Source organism: Salmo salar, chromosome ssa12, assembly GCF_905237065.1.
Source record: "Salmo salar chromosome ssa12, Ssal_v3.1, whole genome shotgun sequence".
NCBI lineage: Eukaryota > Metazoa > Chordata > Actinopteri > Salmoniformes > Salmonidae > Salmo > Salmo salar.
The window spans coordinates 83,271,905-83,297,381 of NC_059453.1; the positions used below are offsets into that span (position 1 = coordinate 83,271,905).

Here is a 25,477-nt window from a genome sequence, read left to right on the forward strand (position 1 = left end):
ATCAGGGTAAGTAATGGCTTCTACACATGGCCTGGATAACACAGGGACAAATGACGCAGTCCACCCCACCAGCTAGCTAGCAGGCTGGAATTGACGCAGTCCACCCCACCAGCTAGCTAGCAGGCTGGAATTGACGCAGTCCACCCCACCAGCTAGCTAGCAGGCTGGAATTGACGCAGTCCACCCCACCAGCTAGCTAGCAGGCTGGAATTGACGCAGTCCACCCCACCAGCTAGCTAGCAGGCTGGAATTGACGCAGTCCACCCCACCAGCTAGCTAGCAGGCTGGAATTGACGCAGTCCACCCCACCAGCTAGCTAGCAGGCTGGAATTGCCATGCCTTCATGGAGCTCGACCCTTCTACTGATCCCAACACAAGCACAAATAGGGCTGTGATGATGTTTTAACATTTTTCCATGACTAAAATTAAAACACAAAGCAGACCATACTTTTTGGTCATTTAAAAACCTGCTGTACTTACAATATTGTGTGCTATAGTTTGGAGAATGAATGAATATGACTCTGGATGACATAATAATGTTTGTTAGGGCTGTTTTCCTAAAGAAGATAAATCCACTTTGTTTTGTTTCCTTGCCACGATACTAATGAGTATTGCGATACTGGTATCGTCCTGGCCCCAATGACAAAGGAAGCCCAGCCCTGACAAGACTTGAGGAGGAGACCATTCCAGCCTATCAGTTTCACAACCAGTCAGTCGCAGTAATATGTTCTTGTGATATGAGCTCCATTTTTCCATGACTAAGGAAAGGAATGCTTTTTTAATTTTCTTTATTCATGAATGATTATTCTAAGTAACAGTCAAGGAGGCTAGCTGCATGCAGTCCAGTCAGTGTGGGGGGAAACATTTTAATAACAAGCTAGCCAAACCAAATCATAAAAATATGAAGTGTTTTTATTCATGATTTGTAAGTAGCTAATAAAAATAGTAAATTTAATACCAGAAAACAATAGTGTTAATAAACTACACTGATCTTAGCAGCCTCATGCCAACAGTGCCTTGGTTGTGTGTCTGTCTGGCTGCTGCTAATACACTGCCACTGGGGTAAGCAGTCAGGGAAAATATAATCTCAAACAACTCTCAGCAACAGAAATGCTGCGTCAGACCACAGCGTTTTTCAGAAACATCCAAATGTGCTCAAGCTGTACCTTAAATCCCAGCCACTAATTTTCTACTCACCTCAGCAGAGCCTGCATCCTCTCTGGGGGAGGCCCTGTCCCTGCAGTGTGAACAGCACCAGCAGGCTACAGCAGCTAGCAGACTGTGCAGACCAAGGAGACAGGCTGGAGGTAACATCCACCCCATGTAACCTACTCTTTGATGAACATACAGCCAGCCGTGTCTGTCATTGTATACGACTGTGACTAGGCAATGCTGAGATGGCGATAGCGACTGTATCACTCACGCAGACACTGGACATTCCTCCTCCCCTCTGACCTCATCCTCACAGATGATACAAAGAAGGTGGAGGGCCCAGTGAGTGGTCTGACAATTGCTAGCAGACCGATGGGAGATTGGAGAGAGCCAGGCTGACTGTGTCTGAGGAGTCATTCTGTGGCTGCTGTGACAGGCTCCCTGGCCCTGGTTGCCCAGCTCTTGTTACTAGATTATAGGCCCTCTAACGAGATTACCACCAGACAATGGAGCTCCAACACAAGTGGCTTGCCGAACAACACAAACACACCTGCCTACCCGACCTTGGCCAATTACACAAAAGCTGGTCTAACTCCTTCGGAACTTTGGGTGTTTTCACATATGAAATTTGGTACCCTGGTTCGGTTTCCTGGAGCATTTTGTGAGGATTCTAGAAAAATACGTTTTGCATTCACAAGACCTGGAAATAACAGTTTCAGGGTGCGATTAGCAAGACGTACATTCTACATGACGTTAGCGAGTTAGCTTGTTTATAATGGGCAGAAAAAGTTCCGCGCAACTCACCGTGTCCCATTACCTGGTACGCTGGTCCTGGATCTTGGACCATGAACTCACGCAGGTCCAGGATTAATTTCAGCCAGGGTTCCTTTGCGTATCACACATGCTTTATAGCGTGGATCAGGGTACCAAACGTTTCCGGATCAAAAGGGAATATGTGAAAGCACCCTTTTGAAAGTTGTGGCGATGTAGAGTTCAAAGGAAAAGAGGAAGCTGTGATACTTGCTTTCTCCAGTGGTTAGAATGTAGGTCAAGTCATGTGAATGATAAATGTTCCCAGCCTGCTCTACTTGAGTGAGCTGAGACCAAGGAGAGCATGCACATCTATCCTACCTCCTCCAACTAGAAGAAACACATGAGGGTAGTTTACAACCTTACCAGGGATTCGCACAAGATTTCCGTTTTCAGAAACTAACTCATAATTCTGAATCGTCTAATGTACATCTTAATGGAAAGAGAACAGTGTTGAAAGGCTTATTGTTTGAACAGGGGAGGAGTTCAGAGATGCAGTGTGAGGACAGTGGAGTTTAAAGAGGGCTATTAGTGAGGTCTCCAGGAATCAGTGTTATAGAGCTGTATATTAATGATCACAGAGTGTGACATGGTAGGGCAAGGCAGTGGGGAACCTGTCTTCTTGGCAGAGGGCTGGAGAATAGATCTGGGGTGTTGGCAAACCTTGAGTGGCCTGCTGCTTCAGCAGAGAGCTGCCAGACAGTCCAGCCAGGCGTGTCAATGATATACAGCCTCTTTCCCCAACAACGGGCTAAAACTTACTGCCTAAACTGATCAAAACGATAGTTTCAACTATCAATGTAGACTCTATTCAAATGCAATCAAATCAGGGTTATGATCCTACAACGGCAGTGTACACAAATTGTCATTTTTCTGTCACTTAGATTGTGGCATCATTTCCAGAGGTGTGAGACGAGGTGCAGAAATCAATCGTTTTCAGTCTGACACTTTCTGTCTTCCTGTGTACAAACCCTCTTTCACGGTGGAAGCAGCCATCTTCCTTTTTGGAAGATCTAAGCTGATAACCCATGACTCATAGTTTGTCATCACCCCTGTGACTCACCTGTTCTAGGTATCTATATACAGTGCCTTCAGAAAGTATTCATACCCCTTGGCATATTCCACATTTTTTGTTGTGTTACAGCCTGAATTCAAGTTTGGGCTTTGGTTAGGCAAAGCCCAGACTTGAATTCTGTGCAAGACTTGAAGATTCCCTGTCTAACTTAACAGAGCTTGAGAAAAAATATTTCAGGAAGAAAAGGAGAGAATCCCCAAAGCTGTTATAGATATACCCTAGACGACTCAAAGCTGTAATCGCTGCCAAAGGTGCTTCTACAAAGTATTGACACGGGAGTGAATACTTATGTAAATTAGATATTTCTGTGTTTCATTTTCAGTACATTTGCAAACATTTCTAAAAACATGTTTTCACTTCGATTATATTTAATCCATTTTGAATTCCAGCTGTAACACAACAAAATGTGGAATAAGTCAAGGGGTGTGAATAATTTCTGAGGCACTGTATGTGTCTGCCTGTGTAACTGGGTCTGAGAGCAGACTCGGTGTAGACTAGGCGGCAGGTTTGTGTTCTTGTTCACACTGATTTACACACCACGGCCCATGCTGTAGACCACTGTACCAGCTACCAGTTCAGAGCAGTGTGTTTAGCCTTCATGTCTGCTGCCTGACAGAATTACGACCCAGGCTTGAGCAAGTTTTTTTGGCTTTGCTTTAGTGAATGTGAATGGAATCAGAACAAACCAGCCTTTAGTTTTCTTTAGTGTATGGAATCAGAAGTGTGTGTGTGTGTGTGTGTGTGTGTGTGTGTGTGTGTGTGTGTGTGTGTGTGTGTGTGTGTGTATATAAAAATGTGTGTATGTATATACGTGTATGTATGTATGTGTGTGTGTGTGTGTATATATGTATGTATGTATACGTGTGTGTGTGTGTGTGTATATATATGTGTGTGTGTATATATGTGTGTGTGTGTGTGTGTATATGTATATGTGTGTGTGTGTGTGTGTGTATATACGTATATGTGTGTGTGTGTATATATACAAATGTGTGTGTATGAACATATGCATACAGTTGTGGCCAGAATATTAGTCTGTCCCTGATGTTTTTCCTGGAGAGAAGTGGCTTCTTTGCTGCCCTTCTTGACACCAGGCCATCCTCCAAAAGTCTTCTCCTCACTGTGCGTGCAGATGCACTCACATCTGCCTGCTGCCATTCCTGAGCAAGCTCTGTACTGGTGGTGCCTCGATCCCGCAGCTGAATCAACTTTAGGAGACGTTCCTGGCGCTTCCTGGACTTTCTTGGGCGCCCTGAAGCCTTCTTCACAACAATTGAACCGCTCTCCTTGAAGTTAAGATAGCTTTTTTTTTTTCTTCCCCTTAATAAATAAAATCATCACTTAACTGCATTTTGTGTTAACCCAAGTAATATTTACATTTGTTTGATCTGAAACATTTAAGTGTGACATATGTGCAAAAAAATAAGAAATCAGGAAGGGGGCAAATACTTTTTCACAGCACTGTATATACGTGTGTGTGTGTGTGTATACAGCTGAAGTTGGAAGTTTACATACACTTAGGTTGGAGTCATTTTAACTTATTTTTCAACCGCTCCACAAATTTCTTGTTAACAAACTATAGTTTTGGCAAGTCTGTTAGGACATCTACTTTGTGCATGACACAAGCAATTTTTCCAACAATTGTTTATAGACAGATTATTTCACTTATAATTCACTGTATCATAATTCCAGTGGGTCAGAGGTTTACATACACTAAGTTGACTGTGCCTTTAAACAGCTTGGAAAATTCCAGAAAATGATGTCATGGCTTTAGAAGCTTCTGATAGGCTAATTGAGTCAATTAGAGGTGTACCTATGGATGTATTTCAAGGCCTACCTTCAAACTCAGTGCCTCTTTGCTTGACATCATGGGAAAATCAAAAGAAATCAGCCAAGACCTCAGAAAAACAATTGTAGACCTCCACAAGTCTGGTTCATCATTGGGAGCAATTTCCAAACGGCTGAAGGTACCACGTTCATCTGTACAAACAATAGTATGCAAGTATAAACACCATTGGACCACACAGCCGTCATACCGCTCAGGAAGAAGACGCATTCTGTCTCCTAGAGATAAACGTACTTTGGTGCGAAAAGTGCAAATCAATCCCAGAACAACAGCAAAGGACCTTGTGAAGATGCTGGAGGAAACCGGTACAAAAGTATCTATATTCACAGTAAAACAAGTCCTATATCGACATAACCTGGAAGGCCACTCAGCAAGGAAGAAGCCACTGCTCCAAAACCTCCATAAAAAAGCCAGACTACGGTTTGCAACTGCACATGGGGACAAAGATCGTACTTTTTGGAGAAATGTCCTCTGGTCTGATGAAACAAAAATAAAACTGTTTGGCCGTAATGACCAGCATTATGTTTGGAGGAAAAAGGGGGATGCTTGCAAGACGGAGAACATCATCCCAACCGTGAAGCACGGGGGTGGCAGCATCATGTTGTGGGGGTGCTCTGCTGCAGGAGAGACTGGTGCACTTCACAAAATGGATCTCATCATGAGGAAGAAAAATGATGTGGATATATTGAAGCAACATGTCAGGAAGTTACAGCTTGGTTGCAAATGGGTCTTCCAAATGGACAATGACCCCAAGCAAACTTCCAAAGTTGAGGCAAAATGGCTTCAGGACAACAAATTCAAGGCATTGGGAGTGGCCATCACAAAGCCCTGACCTCAATCCCAGAGGACATTTTTGGGCAGAACTGAAAAGGCGTGTGCTGGCAAGGAGGCCTTCAAACCTGACTCAGTTACACCAGCTCTGTCAGGAGGAATGGGCCACAATTCACCCAACTTATTGTGGGAAGCTTGTGGAAGGCTACACGAAACGTTTGACCGAAGTTTACCAATTTAATGGCAATGCTACCAAATACTAATTGAGTGTATGTAAACTTCTGACCCACTGGGAATGTGATGAAAGAAATAAAAGCTGAAATAATTTTATTCTGACATTTCACATTCTTAAAATAAAGTGGTGATCCTAACTGACCTAAGACAGGGAATTTTTACTAGGATTAAATGTCAGGAATTGTGAAAAACTGAGTGTAAATGTATTTAGCTAAGGTGTATGTAAACTTTCGACTTCAACTGTATGTATGCATGCAAAACCCAGACAAAATATAAGTGTGTGTATATATATATTTATTTATTTATTTAGCACCTGTTCAACTCCAGACATCCTGTGTGATGCTCATTCACGCTGGGACTGGGGCTGTTTTGTTCCTGTCTTCCTCAGAGCAGGCAGCCTGTTTGAAGCCAGTAACCCTCTTTAGCTCCTAAGCAAGTTGCTGTATTAGTAAGGCCTGCAGCTGGCAGGAACGTTTGGGGAAAATATTAAGCCCCTGTGCGTGTTTAGGAAATGTGAGGCAGTGATCTCATTTTCTAAGATATAGCCTGGAGCTGTTAATGTGAGAGAAAAGGGGGAGGTGTGTGAGAAATGAGTTAGGTTTATAATCAGCCAACCAACCGTGACCCTGTTCCCTGCCGCTCGGCATCCTGGGGGAAATATCATATCAGACTTTGGTCCGCCTGCTGAGATGGTCAGGGGGAGGAGTCTTTTATTCCTTTTTTATTGTTATTCTTTTTTTTATCCCCTTATGTTTATTTTGTAGTAAATATGGAAGTTTTGATTTGATTAGATTTTTTATGTGAAGCACATTGTGTTGCATTCTGTCTGAAATGTGCTGTATAAATACAGCTTGATTTGATTTGACTCCATAAACAGACAGACTGAAGTTTCAAATGGCATGGGGCAGTGTTGCCCCTCTCTCGGTTAGTATCTTGGATCAAGATTATTCTTAATTATTCGATGCTATAGGCCAATACAATGATCTGCTTACAACAACCAGTCAGACAACAGAGTGAGGTCCCTGGCAGTGCAGAGGCCCGTGTAAACGGCGCTCCTCTCTTCGGATTGGTCCATAGCCTGTAAGAGGAGAGTGCCCTCTGACCTATTGCAGGCTGGAGCTGGCCCTGAGAGAAATGGAACCCGCTGATCCTACTGCAGTCTTCCTATCATTAAAATGTAAAGCCACGTTCCATCTCAGCACTGGGAGATTGTTTTACTTAGTCCATGTCCTTGAAAAGGCTCATTCAAAGCTGAATAGAAAGAAACTCCCCACATGTGTCTTTTCCACATCTATTTTGTAGCCAATATTATAACCAATGAAATGGGCTTCTTCCGTCAGCACATCGTAAACCAAAGTACATTGAACGTCTGCCTGGCCTGTTTCTGTGCCAAAGAGCTGAATTTGAAGACTGTTGGCTTGAATATTTGATAGTCAACAGGAAGAAATGTTCTATTGCTGCATTGATATTCCTCTCAGTACTTTCCGCAGCAGCTAAATGACTGACCGCTGTTGTAATGACCCCTTCTGTCCTTCTTTACTGACAGTCCCATTTAGACTTCTGTTATCCCTCTGGACTATTGGAACTGGAGGAGAGCTTAGCAATGATCTTCACTGGCAGCATGACATTGAACACATTCTCAAGCCCTGCACCTGCAGTTCCCCTGCTCCACTTCTGACACTTAGAGGCACAGGCTCATATGACTGGAAATGCTAAGTGGATTATGTTGCTTTTAGAATTCAAGTCACTGTGTGTGCAGCGGATTGGGCTCGGGGGACCTCTGTCTAGACTGGGCCCGGGGGACCTCTGTTGGTGACAGCAGCACAGAGACCCACTTTCTCTCTGATGGAACCCTCTCTGGAAACCTCCGTTCCTCAGACCCAGTACCCAGTCCATTTTGGCTCGCTCTCTTTCGTTCTCGCTCGTTCTCTTTCGCGCTCGCTAATATATTGTCTATGTTCTGTTGCAGAGGGAGATGAAGGAGCAGCTGGCCACTCTGCAGGACAGTGAGAAGGGACACACAGAGGCCCTGCAGCTACTGCAGAGACTACTCACTGAGACCAAGGTAACACACTAAGCACTACTCACTGAGACCAAGGTAGCACACTAAGCACTACTCACTGAGACCAAGGTAGCACACTAAGCACTACTCACTGAGACCAAGGTAGCACACTAAGCACTACTCACTGAGACCAAGGTAGCACACTAAGCACTACTCACTGAGACCAAGGTAGCACACTAAGCACTACTCACTGAGACCAAGGTAGAACACTAAGCACTACTCACTGAGACCAAGGTAGCACACTAAGCACTACTCACTGAGACCAAGGTAGCACACTAAGCACTACTCACTGAGACCAAGGTAGCACACCAAGCACGGACATTCACTTAGACCAAGGTAACTTAGAGTCTTTTTACCCATTAGAGACCAAGTTAATGGTCGAGTGGTTTCTGTCTGTCTCTCATCCCATCTCTGTCACCCTCCACCTGTCTGTACTGAACTGATTGGTTTATTGAGCATCTCTTTAATCTATACACCTTGTTTTAATCAGAGGAGTAAGAGCAGCCACTCAATACAACAGATATTCCTCAGTCACCTTTTCTGTCTCATCTCTTCCCCCTTTGATGACTTCACAAAGGCAGGGCTGTCTGACAGAGTGGAAGGGTGTCGTTCTTTCTGCTGTTTACATGCTGGCTGTTCCCTGGCACGCCAGCCCAGCCAGCGCCCTCCCGTCTTCCTGTCCTGTCCGTAGGACTTTACTTTAACCTGGCTCTGGCCCAGAGAGGCAGACCTGCCATCCTGCCATCACCTTCAGCTGACTGCCTGTTGGAGCTCTTCTAGCCCTCCATTAGAAATCAGCCCATCTCATTAGGTTTGCATCCATTTGTCCGAAGAAATGTGCGTTGCCTGGAAAAGGCCCATAGGGGAACTAAATCGATCTCCCTGCCTCTCCAATACATTTAGGTTGATGACAATGAAATGCTCTGTTTTCCTGCTCTTCCTGCTTGACCACACACAGAAACCAAAGAAGAATTGATTTGTAGGATCTGATCAAAGCACCCACAAATGATGTTATGTAATCCTGAAACGCGAGACTGCCCACCTCAAACACCCATAATCCTCTCTACCCCTCTCTCCCAGGCAACATGAAGGTGTTGAAACTGAAACTTTGAGCAGGGTGGTGTGAGGCTGCCATTACCCTTGTTTTGGTATGACCGAAATGTCCCCTAACACTGCTGTTTGTCACTTAATTGGTTTATATTGGTTCTGGTGCTCTAGTTTAGTTCCAGTCCTGGGCCCATGTGTTTAGGGGCATCCCCTTCCCTGTCTGAAGAGCAGACATGGTGTCTGATTCTCTGGCCATGGGGGTTTGTCTGATTTAACGTGCTGCTTCTCTGAGACCCAGCCTGGAGAAGACTGGCACATGGTTACTGCATTGCTGCAGGCCTCATCAGTCCTGTCCTCCTCTCACTGTCACACTCACATCCCACTCCTGCCCTGCTCTGTATTGGAGATAAATGATCTTAATAGGCTTAAAGTTCCCAGCAGCGCAGGGGGAATGCTACTAGGTTCCTACAGGAACAGGCATGCTGCTGGAGGGAAATTGATTTATGGCAGGCAGTAGCAATAAAACCCAGATTCTGATGCTGCTCCCTGGTGCTCCCTGTGATGGAGAGGAGTAGAAACTACTAGAACAGAGTGAATGTTTCCTTTGTACAGCCAGACAGAAGCCCTGTGTGAGAAGCTGCTCCCTCCAGTTGTTACTGGACTGAGCCTCTTGGATCTCCTCTCTTTGTTCTGTCTCTGCTGCTACTGTTGCTGTTAGCATTGGAGATGATTCATTTCCTCTTCAAGTCCAGCGCCCTCCTTGATTTCCCCACGACTACAAATCAATTCACCCCACTCTCTCCTCTCCTCAGCTTCCGCTCCTTTTTCCCTCATCAACAGCACTGCTCTTCCCATAACAGCATCCTTTTCACTGACTATCTGCTGGCCTTGTACATGTTGCCTTCTGTCCCCAGCCGACCCCACAGCATCAGCCTTTTAAACATGCTCTCTATCTCACAAGCAGTACCACTATTAAAACAGCACAATGTGACTAACTGTGCTCTAGGGCCTCTTCCACTGTCCCAACCTTCCAGTGAGGCTGAGCTTTGCCCTATTCTACTCCTAATGCTCTCTGTATAGGCTGTTCTTATGATGGCACATTTTGTATTGATTTAATGTTGGATGATCTATAACAGCAGATGGGGATTGTCCCTAGAAGCCCTGCCTTTGACTATTCGATTTTTTTCAGTCAATGAATTTACATAGTAGTTAGGTGCTAAAAAGGTTTTTATAAACCAAGTGGTTCGAGCCCTGAATGCTGATTGGCTGAAGGCTGTGGTATATCAGACTGTATACCACAGGTATGACAAAAAAAATGTTTTACTGTTCTAATTACCATGGTTACCAGTTTATAATAACAATAAGGCACCTCAGGGGTTTGTAGTATATGACCAATATACAACAGCTAAGGGCTGTATCCAGGCACTCTGCGTTGCGTCGTACATAAGAACAGTCCACAGCCGTGGTATATTAGCCATATACCACACCCCTTCTTGTGCCTTATTGTTTAAGTAAGCCATGGGGTTACTGAATCTTGTCAAGTGGCAGGCAGTAGCTTAAGAGTGCAGAGGCAGAGTGACAGAGGCACTTGATTAGACATAAGTTTTCTATTTAAGCAATAAGGCCCGAGGGGGTGTGGTATATGGCCAATAAACCACATCTAAGGGCTGTTCTTATGCACGACGCAACGTGGAGTGCCTGGATACAGCCCTTAGCCGTAGTATATTGGCCATATACCACCAGCCCCCGAGGTGCCTTATTGATATTATAAACTGGTTACCAATGTAATTAGAGCAGTAAAAATACATGTTTTGTCATACCCGTGGTATACAAATATACCACGGCTGTCAGCCAATCAGCATTCAGGGCTCAAACCCCCCAGTTGTTAAGATGGCGCCGAAGATGATGGCTGCCGTTGTACATGCACGTAACCAGTTGTGCAATTTGATCTTTTTTTCCTTTTTTTAAAAACCTATTTTGTACATAATGTTGCTGCTACCGTCTCTTATGACCGAAAATAACTTCTGGACATCAGAACTGGGATTACTCACCACAAACTGGAAGACGCTTTTTCCTTTAACGAGTCCGATGAGAAAGATGTACTGCTCTCCCGGGAATAGGCCCAGATCCCCGTCATTTGTGTGAAGAAAAGCCGGAGGAAAAGAGGAAGCAGATCAGGCTGCCTTCTGAGAATCTGTAGGAGAGACAGAACTCCCACTGCCATCAATTCTACTTGCTAACATGCAATCATTGGAAAATAAAATTGGTCATGGCTCACATCAACAGCATCCTCCCGGACACCCTAGACCCGCTCCAATTTGCATACCGCCCCAACAGATCCACAGATGACGCAATCTCTATTGCACTCCACATTGCCCTTTCTCACCTGGACAAAATTAACACCTATGTGGGAATGCTATTCATTGACTACAGCTCAGTGTTCAACACCATAGTGCCCACAAAGCTCATCACTAAGCTAAGGACCCTGGGACTAAACACCTCCCTCTGCAACTGGATCCTGGACTTCCTGACGGGCCGCCCCCAGGTGGTAAGGGTAGGCAACAACACGTCTTCCATGTTGATCCTAAACACTGGGGCCCCTCAGGGGTGTTTACTTAGTTCCCTCTTGTACTCGCTGTTCACCCACGACTGTGTGGCCAAACACGACTCCAACACCATTAAGTTTGCTGACGACACAACAGTCTGATCACCGACAACGATTTGACAGCCTATAAGGAGGAGGTCAGAGAACTGGCAGTGTGGTGCCAGGAAACCACCTCTCCCTCAATGTGAGCAAGACAAAGGAGTTGATCGTGGACTACAGGAAAAGGCGGGCCGAACAGGCCCCATTAACATCAAGGGGCTGTAGTTGAGCAGGTCGAGAGTTTCAAGTTTCTTGGTGTCCACATCACCAACAATCTATCGTGGTCCAAACACACCAAGGCAGTCGTGAAGAGGGCACGACAAAACCTTTTCCCTCTCAGGAGACTGAAAAGATTTAGCATGGGTCCCCAGTTCCTAAAAAGGTTCTACTGCTGCATCATCGAGAGCATCCTGACCGGTTGCATCACCGCGTGGCATGGCAACTGCTCGGTATCTGACCGTAAGGCACGACAGAGGGTAGTGCGAACGGCCCAGTACATCACTGGGGCCAAGCTTCCTGCCATCCAGGACCTATATAATAGGCGGTGTCAGAGGAAAGCCCATAAAAGTCATAGACTGTTTTCTCTGCTACCGCATGGCAAGTGGTACCGGAGCGCCAAGTCTACGACCAAAAGGCTCCTTAAAAGCTTCTACCCCCCAAGCCATAAGACTGCTGAACAATGAATGGCCACCGGACTTTTACATTGACCCCCCCCACATTTGTTTTGTACACTGCTGCTACTTGCTGTTTATTATCTATGCATAGTCACTTCACCCCAACCTTCATGTACAAATGACCTCTAACCTGTATCCCCGCACACTGACTCGGTACCGGTACCCCCTGTATATAGCCTTGTTATTGTGTTTTATTATTTTTACTTTCGTTTATTTGGTAAATATTTTCTTAACCAACACTTCAAGAAGAGTTAAGGGCTTGTAAGTTAGCATTTCACGGTAAGGTCTACACTTTTATTCGGCGCATGTGACAAATAGTTAGATTCGATTTTTGATTTGATAATGTTTAATGGTTGTAGCATAACCTGCACTTTCATTGTAAATAAATAACCTCTCATCCCCCTCTTCTCTTTCTCATCTCTCTCTCTTGTCCCCGTCTCCTCTCGCCCTCTCTCTCTTTCCAGTCGTCGGCCAAGGGCCTTCGTGCGACCATCGGCGAGGTGTTTGAGCATCTACAGCGGTTTCTGCGCGAGCGCCAGAAGGCCATGTTAGAGGAGCTGGAGACTGACACGGCGCGCACGCTCTCCGACATCGAGCACAAGATCCAGCGCTTCAGCCAGCAGCTGCGTGACGTCAAGGAGGGCATCGGCATCCTGCAGGAGCGCCTCAACGAGCCGGGACGCCATGACTTCCTGGAGGGTGTTGCCCTCACCTCCGAGAGGTGCTCTGCTTACTGTCTGACTGACCATGGATCAGCTCTTCTTCCAAACAGCCACAGTCCTAAACTTTTGTAAGATAGTACGCTGTCTGAGGTTATGTTATACTACCCTCCTAACATAACACCATCCCCTGAATGTAATCCATTCTGCTCATCGTCAGGATAGTGATATTGATATCTTGGAGTGAAAGTGCAGAGTTAGGCAATGAGTCTTATCCCGGGTCTCTGACAGATAGCTTAACAGGCCAGATATACAGGGCTCATTATTTGAAATCTGTGAAAGAGTGAGCTCCGGGGGATAGAGTTGAAGTATTTAAGATCTTAGAGGGATTGATAAGGTGAACTGAGGAAGTTGTTGCATCAGTAGGCGTTCTAACAACCAGTCCAGAGGGCATTGACAGGAATGAGTGAAGAATGAACTGATGTACAGGTTCGCCATCTCACATTTTCCAATACTTCTTTGTAACTTTGTGAGAACAGGCTTGACAAGGTTGTGGTTTCTCCTCAGGCTAACAGTCACTTAAATGCACAGCAGGTGAATGGTTAGCCTTGCCTCACCAAACACCCTGTTCTTTTCTTCTTTTTTTTTCAATGTTCCTCAAGATGATCAGTGTTTAGCTGTGCAGCCCTAGCTTTCCCAGGCAGGGTTGAGAAGGGCTTCAAAGTGGTGAAAATAGTAAGGTAACGATTCACAGATGCACTTGTATCTTAAACATGTGGACCCCAATCCAATCCAAATTTAGTATGCGTCAGTCAGAAAATCTACAGTTGAAGTCGGAAGTTTATGTAAACTTAGGTTGGAGTTATTAAAACTCATTTGTCAACCACTCCACAAATTTCTTGTTAACAAACTATAGTTTTGGCAAGTTGGTTAGGACATCTACTTTGTGCATGACACAAGTAATTTTTCCAACAATTGTTTACAGACAGATTATTTCACTTATAATTCACTGTATCATAATTCCAGTGGGTCAGAAGTTTACATACACTAAGTTGACTGTGCTTTTAAAAAGCTTGGAAAATTCCATAAAATTGTGTCATGGCTTTAGAAGCTTCTGATAGGCTAATTTACATAATTTGAGTCAATTTGAGGTGTACCTGTGGATATATTTTAAGGCCTACCTTCAAACTCTTGCGTCTTTGCTTCACATTACGGGAAAATCAAAAGAAATCAGCCAAGACCTCAGAAAAACAATTGTAGACCTCCACAAGTCTGGTTCATCCTTGGGAGCAATTTCCAAACGCCTGAAGGTCCCACGTTCATCTGTACAAACAATAGTACGCAAGTATAAACACCATGGGACCACCCAGCTGTCATACCGCTCAGGAAGGAGACGCGTTTTGTCTCCTAGAGATGAATGTACTTTGGTGCAAAAAGTGCAAATCAATCCCAGAACAACAGCAAAGGACCTTGTGAAGATGCTGGAGGAAACCGGTACAAAAAGTATCTATATCCACAGTAAAATGAGTCCTATATCGACATAACCTGAAAGGCCGCTCAGCAAGGAAGATGCCAAACTGCCATAAAAAAGTCAGACTACGGTTTGCAACTGCACATGGGGACAAAGATTGTACTTTTTGGAGAAATGTCCTCTGGTCTGATGAAACAAAAATAGAACTGTTAGGCCATAATGACCATCGTTATGTTTGGAGGAAAAATGGGAATGCTTGCAAGCCAAAGAATACCATCCCAACCGTGAAGCACGGGGGTGGCTGCTGGTGGCAGCATCATGTTGTGGGGGTGCTTTGCTGCAGGAGGGACTGGTGCACTTCGCAAAATAGATGGCATCATGAGGAAGAAAAAGTATGTGGATATATTGAAGCGACATCTCAAGACATCAGTCAGGAAGTTAAAGCTTGGTCGCAAATGGGTCTTCCAAATGGACAATGACACCAAGCATACTTCCAAAGTTGTGGCAAAATGGCTCAAGGACAACAAAGTCAAGGTGTTGGAGTGGCCATCACAAAGTCCTGACCTCAATCCCATAGACAATTTGTGGGCAGAACTGAAAAGTGTGTGCAAGCAAGGAGGCCTACAAACCTGATTCAGTTACACCAGCTCTGTCAGGAGGAATGGGCCAAAATTCACCCAACGTATTGTGGGAAGCTTGTGGAAGGCTACACGAAACGTTTGACCCAAGTTAAACAATTTAAAGGCAATGCTACCAAATACTAATTGAGTGTATGTAAACTTCTGACCCACTGGGAATGTGATGAAAGAAATAAAAGCTGAAATACATCATTCTCTCTACTATTATTCTGACATTTCACATTCTTAAAATAAAGTGGTGATCCTAACTGAACTAAAACAGGGATTTTCACTGAGATTAAATGTCAGGAATTGTGAAAAACTGAGTTTAAATGTATTTGGCTAAGGTGTATGTAAACTTCCGACTTCAACTGTATATAGTACACAGTACATACATACACACACGTCAGCTCCTACAGATCCAGTTCAGGGAAGACCAGCTCATGAGCTCCATCAGCAGCAGACTTTAATTTACAATGGAAAATGGTGTTTATGCAACATATGTTAGTGCTTTGAATCACATTGAACTGAATCGCATTGATTCGTAATCTAATCGGACTGAAAGCTATTGTTCCTGTATCGGAGCCCAGGCATCTAGATGCATATCGAATCTTATTGAAAGGGAATGATGCACATCCCTAGTGGGAAAACCACCTCTTCCTGCCTGAGGCCAAGGTTACATGTGGGAGTGATGAGAATGACTAATGTGGGGGTTGACACAGTAATAGCATTACAGCTGACCCCCCCCCACCCATGTCAATCTACACTGCTGTAGAACATTAAGCCTTGGGGAATCCAGAGTCTGACGGATAACAACAGAGAAAATGGTGCAGTTACTGGAGACGTCTCACAGAGGGCGCAAAGACGCCTACTGGAGACGTCTCACAGAGGGCGCAAAGACGCCTACTGGAGACGTCTCACAGAGGGCGCAAAGACGCCTACTGGAGACGTCTCACAGAGGGCGCAAAGACGCCTACTGGAGACGTCTCACAGAGGGCGCAAAGACGCTTACTGGAGACGTCTCACAGAGGGCGCAAAGACGCCTACTGGAGACGTCTCACAGAGGGCGCAAAGACGCTTACTGGAGACGTCTCACAGAGGGCGCAAAGACGCTTACTGGAGACGTCTCACAGAGGGCGCAAAGACGCCTACTGGAGACGTCTCACAGAGGGCGCAAAGACGCCTACTGGAGACGTCTCACAGAGGGCGCAAAGACGCCTACTGGAGACGTCTCACAGAGGGCGCAAAGACGCTTACTGGAGACGTCTCACAGAGGGCGCAAAGACGCCTACTGGAGACGTCTCACAGAGGGCGCAAAGACGCTTACTGGAGACGTCTCACAGAGGGCGCAAAGACGCCTACTGGAGACGTCTCACAGAGGGCGCAAAGACGCTTACTGGAGACGTCTCACAGAGGGCGCAAAGACGCCTACTGGAGACGTCTCACAGAGGGCGCAAAGACGCCTACTGGAGACGTCTCACAGAGGGCGCAAAGACGCCTACTGGAGACGTCTCACAGAGGGCGCAAAGACGCTTACTGGAGACGTCTCACAGAGGGCGCAAAGACGCCTACTGGAGACGTCTCACAGAGGGCGCAAAGACGCCTACTGGAGACGTCTCACAGAGGGCGCAAAGACGCTTACTGGAGACGTCTCACAGAGGGCGCAAAGACGCCTACTGGAGACGTCTCACAGAGGGCGCAAAGACGCCTACTGGAGACGTCTCACAGAGGGCGCAAAGACGCCTACTGGAGACGTCTCACAGAGGGCGCAAAGACGCCTACTGGAGACGTCTCACAGAGGGCGCAAAGACGCCTACTGGAGACGTCTCACAGAGGGCGCAAAGACGCCTACTGGAGACGTCTCACAGAGGGCGCAAAGACGCCTACTGGAGACGTCTCACAGAGGGCGCAAAGACGCCTACTGGAGACGTCTCACAGAGGGCGCAAAGACGCCTACTGGAGACGTCTCACAGAGGGCGCAAAGACGCCTACTGGAGACGTCTCACAGAGGGCGCAAAGACGCCTACTGGAGACGTCTCACAGAGGGCGCAAAGACGCCTACTGGAGACGTCTCACAGAGGGCGCAAAGACGCCTACTGGAGACGTCTCACAGAGGGCGCAAAGACGCCTACTGGAGACGTCTCACAGAGGGCGCAAAGAGATGTGAATGTAAGAGTAGATTATTGACAATGACATTGATCGTCCTTCTCCCCCCACAGGATAAAAGGAAAGATACATGAGACCAATTTAACATATGAAGATTTCCCGACCTCCAAGTACATGGGGCCCCTGCAGTACACAATATGGAAGTCTCTATTTCAGGATATTTCACCAGGTATGCACCACCTATGGTTACCGTTAACCCTCACCCAATTAAACTGTGTAACAGCATGGGCTTCAACAGGAGCCTCTTATGAATTGTTAGATACTCCCGAATACCTCAACACGTCCATCAGTAATGATACAAATTGTTGTCTTCCACCATGGAAGGGTAGCATAGATTGAGGTTTAAATTGGGCTTTAAATTGATGCCTTATACGGAACAAGGAAATAATAGTAACCTTGGGAACAGACTCACACAGTGGGAGCTAATCCTGCATTAAAATAGATGGAATGCTTGAGCTTTAGGAACTGCGTGATGAGAAAATGGTGGCTGGAGGGTTGAGATGCCCTTCTCTGTTAGGAGAGCTGATGATGAGCTATTCTCTCTCCTCTTCTCCCACTCTCCTCATATTCTCCCTAAGCCCCCAGCCATCACTCACTCTTAGAGAAGGTTATTTAAAATAATGCACCAAGGAATATTTCAGTCCTTCAATAGATTCACCCATTTTGGCCTGTAGCTGCTGAGAAGGCAGGGTGGTTTCTTGGCCTCCCTTGACTGCGTGCCAAATGGAACAATCGGTTCCAATCCATCACCACTGGCTGCCACAGTGACAGCACAACGCCTTTCGATCCCATCAGATGATAGTTTAGGGGAATAATAAGTCTCTTCTCTCAAACCCGTGCCTTTTTTTAATCTATGTTCCCAATTAGAAAAATAGCATGTGTGTGTCTGAGTGTGAGAGAGAGGGGGTATGAATGCATTTGTTTGTATGTGTGCAAGAGAGAGTGGCATTGTAATGGATTGATTGAAACACACTGCCTGGCAATGTCATTGTGTAGTAAAGACATTGTCCTGCCTGCTGGCTACTGGCCAGACCTCCTGTTTATACTGTAAGATATAACTACCGAGGAACAAGGGGGAGATTTGGCAAATTCCCCTCTGTCTGTTTTATTCTAAACCACCTCTATGTATGGAAGTGAGTGAGGAGAACAAGCCGCCATTGTTCCTCTAGTTCAGTTTTCCATAATGACTGAAGAAAAAAACTCAAGGTGGTGGAGCAGGCAGGGGTGGAGTGCTACAACCAAACTCACTCCTTAACCCACAGTTAACCCACAGTTAACCCACAGTTAACTACATGTAGCTGGCAGCCCAGCCATGCCAGGCCAACACAGAGTTGTAGACTCTAAGGTCTATCTGCATGACCACCTCCCACCACAGCTCTATTTCCATACCTTTGCATGACACTGAGTATAACATCACACAGTGGTGGCCAAGGTACTTTGAATGTAGGTTAACATGGGGTAAGACCCCCCCCCATTAAGATCAATGTCTAACTGCTGACACAGAAAAGCTGAGTTTGGAGAACATTTTTTTAGGTGGATGATGGCCATGCTTATGGTAACAAACTATAAAAGAAAATAAATGGCTACAGTTGACCTTTTTTTTATTTAAATTTTTTTATGTGTTTTTTAGGAATTTAGGTGACTGTTTTCCAGTGTCACCGGGTTTTCCAGTGTCACCGGGTTTTCCAGTGTCACCGGGTTTTCCAGTGTCACCGGGTTTTCCAGTGTCACCGGGTTTTCCAGTGTCACCGGGTTTTCCAGTGTCAGGGTTTTTTTCTCCCTTTGCTTTCTTCATTCTCTCTTAGTTTTTTTACTTGTCCTCCAGGACTGTAGCCGACTCAGCCTTTCTTTACCTAGGCCTCACCTCCTGTATCCTTGGCCTGGGGGACAACTCCAATATGACCTTTGCTGCTGTTTGTTGTTGTAGAACTAGTACTTTAAACAAAAACAAACAACTCATGAGTATTGGTTCAGTAAACACTTATTTCTAATCTCACTATATACTACTTTATATTTCCTAAAATCGGTGCTGACGTTCAGAGCAAGGTCACTGGAGACCTGTGGGTGCTGGGTAGGCTTTGTGGTGGTGGATGTGACAGAGGTTGATGTTGTGGGATACGGATGAATAATTCTGTGTGCTGCTTCATGAAACCATAAAACCAGTCTATGCCTGCCAGTCTAACCCTGGCCCTTATTCTAACTTTGACCCCGAATCCTGCTAACTGGGGGTTAGCAGACATTGGCTTATGCTAACGAGCTGCTAAGCGTTTATTTCACCTCAGACTTTCGGCTAGTGAGGTTGCTAGTTAGCTAACTGGGCTAGCCAGTGCCTAAATTACAGCTAGAAACAAATGATCAATCATAAAGGGACGAGATGCCCATCTCGCCCCCAACATACTAACATATTACTACTTTACTCAAAAACAATCAATATTTTTCTCTCTAAACAAGTGGATGCTTTATCTTAAGGTTTCCCTTCATGTATATAAAAAAAGAATAATTATTGGATCTAAATCACCAACAAAATGTATGAAACAGGAAATTTGTTGTTGATCAAGACTTGTGGCAGCCAGAGGAATTGTTGAGAAATTTGTGACATCTTGTGATTTTTGTGAGAATTACAGGGGGATTTTCACTTTTTAGCATTGTCAGTGTGTGTGAACCAACAGTCCCAAACATGGCTGATGTAAATACTTTTTCATGATTTCTTCATTTCCTAAAATATGATAACAGTAGATGTAGGGTGTATTACAACCATGTCATCCCAACACCAATGACAGTCCCTTATTCTGTTCCTGATAGGGTCCTTCAGCTGCATCAGCTCATTTTTGCTAGAGCAGAAACGGCAGCTTGAAGCTACAGTGACCACTGCAGACAGACTGCCATTGACACAGCTCAGCTCCTCCTTCCAAATGAAATGTCCTTGGTCCTCTCCCATCCATCTGGTGTATAACTTTTTAAATAGAACGTTTTGGAGATCAATTTGTATCCACTTGACGTCAGGACCCCTCTCCAGTTCAGGGACTGGCTGAAATGGGATGCCAGGATATTTTCACTGCCTCAGCATAGAACTCAGACAGTACAGTGTTGATAGTGAAAATGGAGTGCACCAAATGACAGCAGTTCTGGAGCTAGTGTCTGTCAGAGAGGGAGCGTCCTCATAACATATTTTATACGTGTTTCTCTCTTGGCAAACAGTATTTCAAGAAGATGTCTATCTGTAACTGTCTATCTGGGCTAGCCCTGTCTGCTTGTCTCTGTTGTGTCTCCACGTTAACCCTGTATCTCCATACATAATGTGTCCCTTCTCTCTCTCTCTCTCTCTCTCTCTCTCTCTCTCTCTCTCTCTCTCTCTCCCCGTAGTGCCAGCAGCTTTGACCTTAGACCCCGTCACAGCCCACCAGAGACTCATCCTATCAGATGACTGCACCATCGTAGCCTATGGTAACCTGCACCCCCAGCCGTTGCAGGACTCCCCGCGGCGCTTCGACGTGGAGGTGTCTGTGCTGGGGGCCGAGGGCTTCGGCTCTGGGGTGCACTACTGGGAGGTGATGGTGTCAGAGAAGACACAGTGGATGATCGGTGTGGCCAACGAGATGGTCAGCCGCAAGGGCAGCATCCAGATCCAGCCCAGCCGTGGCTTCTACTGCATTGTCATGCACGACGGCAACCAGTACAGCGCCTGCACCGAGCCCTGGACCCGCCTCAACGTCAAGAGCAAGCTGGAGAAGGTGGGCGTGTACCTGGACTACCCCAAGGGCCTGCTGGTGTTCTACAATGCTGACGACATGTCCTGGCTGTACACCTACAGGGAGAAGACATTCCCGGCCAAGCTCTGCCCCTACTTTAGCCCCGGGCAGAGCCACGCCAACGGCAAGAATGTCCAGCCGCTGAGAATCAACACCGTGCGTCTATAAGAGCTACACAGTGTCAGTAGACAGATCGCTCACCTCAACCCTAACCTGACAATAGGATGATGATGATATAACTAAGATCCTAAAAACAGCTAGTTTTAAAATGAAGGAATATGAGAAAAACAACAGGGTGTATGACTATGGAATGTTTTTCTGTCTGGTTTGCGCGTCCTCTCTTTTTGCCTGTCGGTGTGGGTCCTCACTATTCTCACCTGGGAAAGACTATTGGAACGCTTCTTCACTGGTGGAAGGAGAGACTCTGTCTGCATAGATGATGTCATACCACAATGGTTTAGTGGGGGGATCTCTGTGCTGTTGCTGTCTGAGGACCACCTTGCACAAGCCCAAGGGCTCTGCTCTCCTTACAAGTACCCAGACTGACAGATGGCTGCTCTCTCTCTCAGTAGCCAGACATTTGACTCTGGTCACTTTTCTTCCCCTGTGCAGTTGGCTTAACTGTGTTTGTGGAATGTGTCTGACACCCCTATGGTCCTTTTTCTTTGGCATAGTTAGCCGTTGTGAGTGAACGCCCGTGGTGGTGGCAGTGAGTGCTGTTCCATGTACCCTTTACTGATGAAAATGATGATTATTTTCCCTCAGGTCACACGTGCACTTTTCCATCGTTGACTCAGTCAGTCAGTCCACGACGTGTTGGAACGGCAGAATCATGGTCCGTGTGGTCTAGTGATGGTCACTGTAGTAGTGTTTGCTGTCCTCACCGCTCCCTCCCTTCCCCACAGAGTCATGCTTTGTTGGTTTATTCACCTCCAGCACGCTAGCGCTCTACTCTAGCTGTCCTGTACCTGTGGTTATTTATTCACTTAGTGTTAGCGCTCGTACATTCCTGATTCCATCTCCCTGCCTCCTCCCTCCCATGGCATCTCGTCATTGCATTGTAGGTGTCAGAGGTCAATCTCAATAAATGAATCTTGACATCTGCTGATTTACACTTGGCCTATGGGGCAGAGACCACTTACGACTCGAGCAGCATGACGCTGCAATTAATGAGCTCTAGAATGTTTTTAATCAGTCATTCTCTCACTTTCTTCTTCAAATATGTTGAAACTAGTAAATGCTATGGACACTGTTTTTTAATATATTTATAGATTGTCTAAATACTTTAAGGATATACAAATGGCCAAGGAGAACAATATTACAGTACATTATTATTATTATACTGCCCTGGCCTGTTGGCATTCTTCTAACATCCATTTAGTTCCATAAGGCTGTTGCAGCGTAAACAGAATACACTATGTTCTGAGGCTCAGTTCATGTTAGCTCCTGCCCCATATGAATCAAGTTTAAGGCCAGTCCTCCAGAATGTATAATAAAAAGCTCTTGTCCCTTAACCAAGTCCAGCACGGAGAGCGCCAGGAGAGTGTGTGTGTGTGTGTGGTTACGTCTGTATGTTAGTGTGTGCGCATGTTGGTGTTAAATCTATGTTCTGGCCTCCTCGTCTGTGAGGTGAAGTGATAAAATATCACATCTGTACCCCCTAAATCCCTGCCGTGTGTGTGTGTGTGTGTGTGTGTGTGTGTGTGTCTTCACTTTGAAGAGCTGGGGCAGTTCCCTACTTTGTTGGTATGTTCTGAAGAGTGCAGTATGATGCAGAACCCTGTGGGGTGTATTTGAAGCAAGACTGCTGTCCTGTGATATGGACACCAAGCAGGAGCTGATTATTGTGGGGTGGTGGTGGGTAACTGATATGGACACCAAGCAGGAGCTGATTATTGTGGGGTGGTGGTGGGTAACTGATATGGACACCAAGCAGGAGCTGATTATTGTGGGGTGGTGGTGGGTAACTGATATGGACACCAAGCAGGAGCTGATTATTGTGGGGTGGTGGTGGGTAACTGATATGGACACCAAGCAGGAGCTGATTATTGTGGGGTGGTGGTGGGTAACTGATATGGACACCAAGCAGGAGCTGATTATTGTGGGGTGGTGGTGGGTAACTGATATGGACACCAAGCAGGAGCTGATTATTGTGGGGTGGTGGTGGGTAACTGATATGGACACCAAGCAGGAGCTGATTATTGTGGGGTGGTGGTGGGTAACTGATATGGACACCAAGCAGGAGCTGATTATTGTGGGGTGGTGGTGGGTAACTGGTGGGGGTCAGAATAAGGACCATTATGTGAACACTTTTTAATGAGGATTGTGTCTTTTGGATGATGGCCGCTGTGCACCCTTCATTGTGCGAACATACTCTGTGTTTCTGCTGCTAGAGGTCCATAAAGGTTTTCATGTACAATTAAAGACGGGTAAAACCAAGGTCTCATTGACTTTGTCCTTTTAGAAACACACTGACACATACTGGTACATTAACATGAAGCTCTAATACATTTGTTGAGTCCTTTGACAATATGCAAGTGAAATGCTTACACAGAATGTCTAACAGAACTCCAGGAGAGAGCAGCTACAAGATATCAGTATGAGAGAAATTGCCTGTGCAAGCCAATGCTTGTTAGCATACATTGTGTGAAGGTGCATATTTCAGCTGAGATGTGCCAACTCCCAGCCCTATGAAAGCCTCCCCGGCACGGCAAGCCAGAGACTTTGTTCTACGTTCCTCTCGTTCACATGCTGAGGCATTTCTCAACTAGATGAATAGAAATCTGCGAGTAACCCCGTGATGGATCACACTGTCTAATCTGAACACAATACAACCTCACCGCACGGAAGAGCCTTACTGTGTTGTCTGCCGGGAATTATCCCTCACGCACTGTCTCCCTGTCTGCCGTCTGTCCCCTGTATCTGGGGAGAACGCCTGGAGATCTCAGAATGCCTTCTTAAAAAAAAGGGAGATTTCATTTATAATTTTGATAACTGTTTAAAGTGAACATCGGAAATAAGAAGCAACAGCTAGCCAGATATTTGACATCAATGCTGTTGTTAGAGGCCACTTTATCATGGCAGAGCTGCTTGTAGTTTGACAGCCTCATGCATAATTATTCATGCTATTTTGGGGCAGATTGATACCAGTCACATCATCATTACAGGGGAACTGTGGACCTGGCAACAGAGCAGTCAACAACAGAGAGCCTTTGTTCGTGTCAGTCAGTCAGACCACCAGGATATCTCAGTAGCATTTTCTTCTACATTTCTGTTTTCTACCTTCAGTTACACTCCTGTAATGAATCTAACTTCACCTCAGGGGAAGTTGTCCATTTAAACTGAAAGATCTTTTCCCAGGGGGAGATCCTCGTTAGGAAACTCTCACCATATAGGTAACGTGGCTCAGGTGGGAGTGTTGTGTGAGTTGTCTTCACTGTCCCCTACTAAGGAATGGGGAGCTAATGGTAAAGTTGGGCTGTTCTCGCACAGGTACCATAACTGTAGTTACTCTGAGCTGGAGAGAGCACCTTCACTCAAAATCAAATTATGCCATAGACATTATTAGTAGACCAGATAGTGTTGCCCAGAGTTTAGATCAGGGAGTATATGAATACAAGTAAACACAGTGACCTTGAGAAAGATGACGAATGGAACTCTGCTCACAAGGATAATGTTTTGTTGAGCATAATCAGCATGCTCTTATAGTTTGAACAAAGGCACGGTCTGAACAGAAGCTAATTATTCAGATGATTATTGGAATAAACGTAGCCTCTGAAGGGCATTTTCAGTCCTTTTGCAGCAGCAATGTTGGTGAGATGTTTCCCGTGGGAGTGATTCTGCCTTGGAGGGGAACTTTTGAGAAGGCAGTGTATTGAGGATGAACCACCCAGAGAAGTATATGTCAATAACATCCCTAATAGCAGTGTTGTGCATTTCCACATTATCATGGAAGTTGGCGTACTGTCAAATGAAAGCTGCATTTCCCACCTGTAATACCTTACTTCATTCTGTGAACTTCATTGTCCATATAAGCTTTTTGATTTGACATTCATTTCAATATGTAATTTATGACACAGTATTGATATTCTGTTAGCTAGTGTAGAAAGGAAAATAATCACTGAATTCTTGAGTCAAACTGCCCTGTGTTAACAGTAGCTCCCCTGTTCTTCACAGTATGTCAGAGCCACACACACTCACAAGTACAGTATAATAATTATATATTTATGTATTATATTACACACACAGTAGCAGTCAAAAGTTTGGACACACCTACTCATTCAAGGGTTTTTCTTTATTTGTACTATTTTCTACATTGTAGATTCTTCAAAGTAGCCACCCTTTGCCTTGATGACAGCTTTGCACACTCTTGGCATTCTCTCAACCAGCTTCATGAGGTAGTCACCTGGAATACATTTCAATTAACAGGTGTGCCTTGTTAAAAGTTCATTTGTTGAATTTCTTTCCTTAATGTGTTTGAGCCAATCAGTTGTGTTGTGACAA

General features: G+C 45.4%; 1 protein-coding gene across 3 annotated transcripts in view; it reads left to right on the plus strand.

Annotated features, from left to right (window-relative positions):
- The window catches only part of LOC106565708 (E3 ubiquitin-protein ligase TRIM62), a 35,234-nt gene extending 11,821 nt beyond the window's left edge, over positions 1-23,413 (plus strand). For 2 of the 3 annotated variants that reach the window (XM_014133109.2, XM_014133108.2), the window contains exons 3-6: positions 7,855-7,950; positions 12,777-13,102; positions 17,279-17,394; positions 20,589-23,413. In XM_014133109.2, the coding sequence (XP_013988584.1) occupies positions 7,855-7,950; positions 12,777-13,102; positions 17,279-17,394; positions 20,589-21,142 (1,092 nt within the window). In that variant the 3' untranslated portion in view covers positions 21,143-23,413. The remainder of the gene's footprint in view (positions 1-7,854; positions 7,951-12,776; positions 13,103-17,278; positions 17,395-20,588) is intronic. The other variant, XM_014133110.2, reaches the window with a different exon arrangement.
- Positions 23,414-25,477: the final 2,064 nt, after the last annotated feature.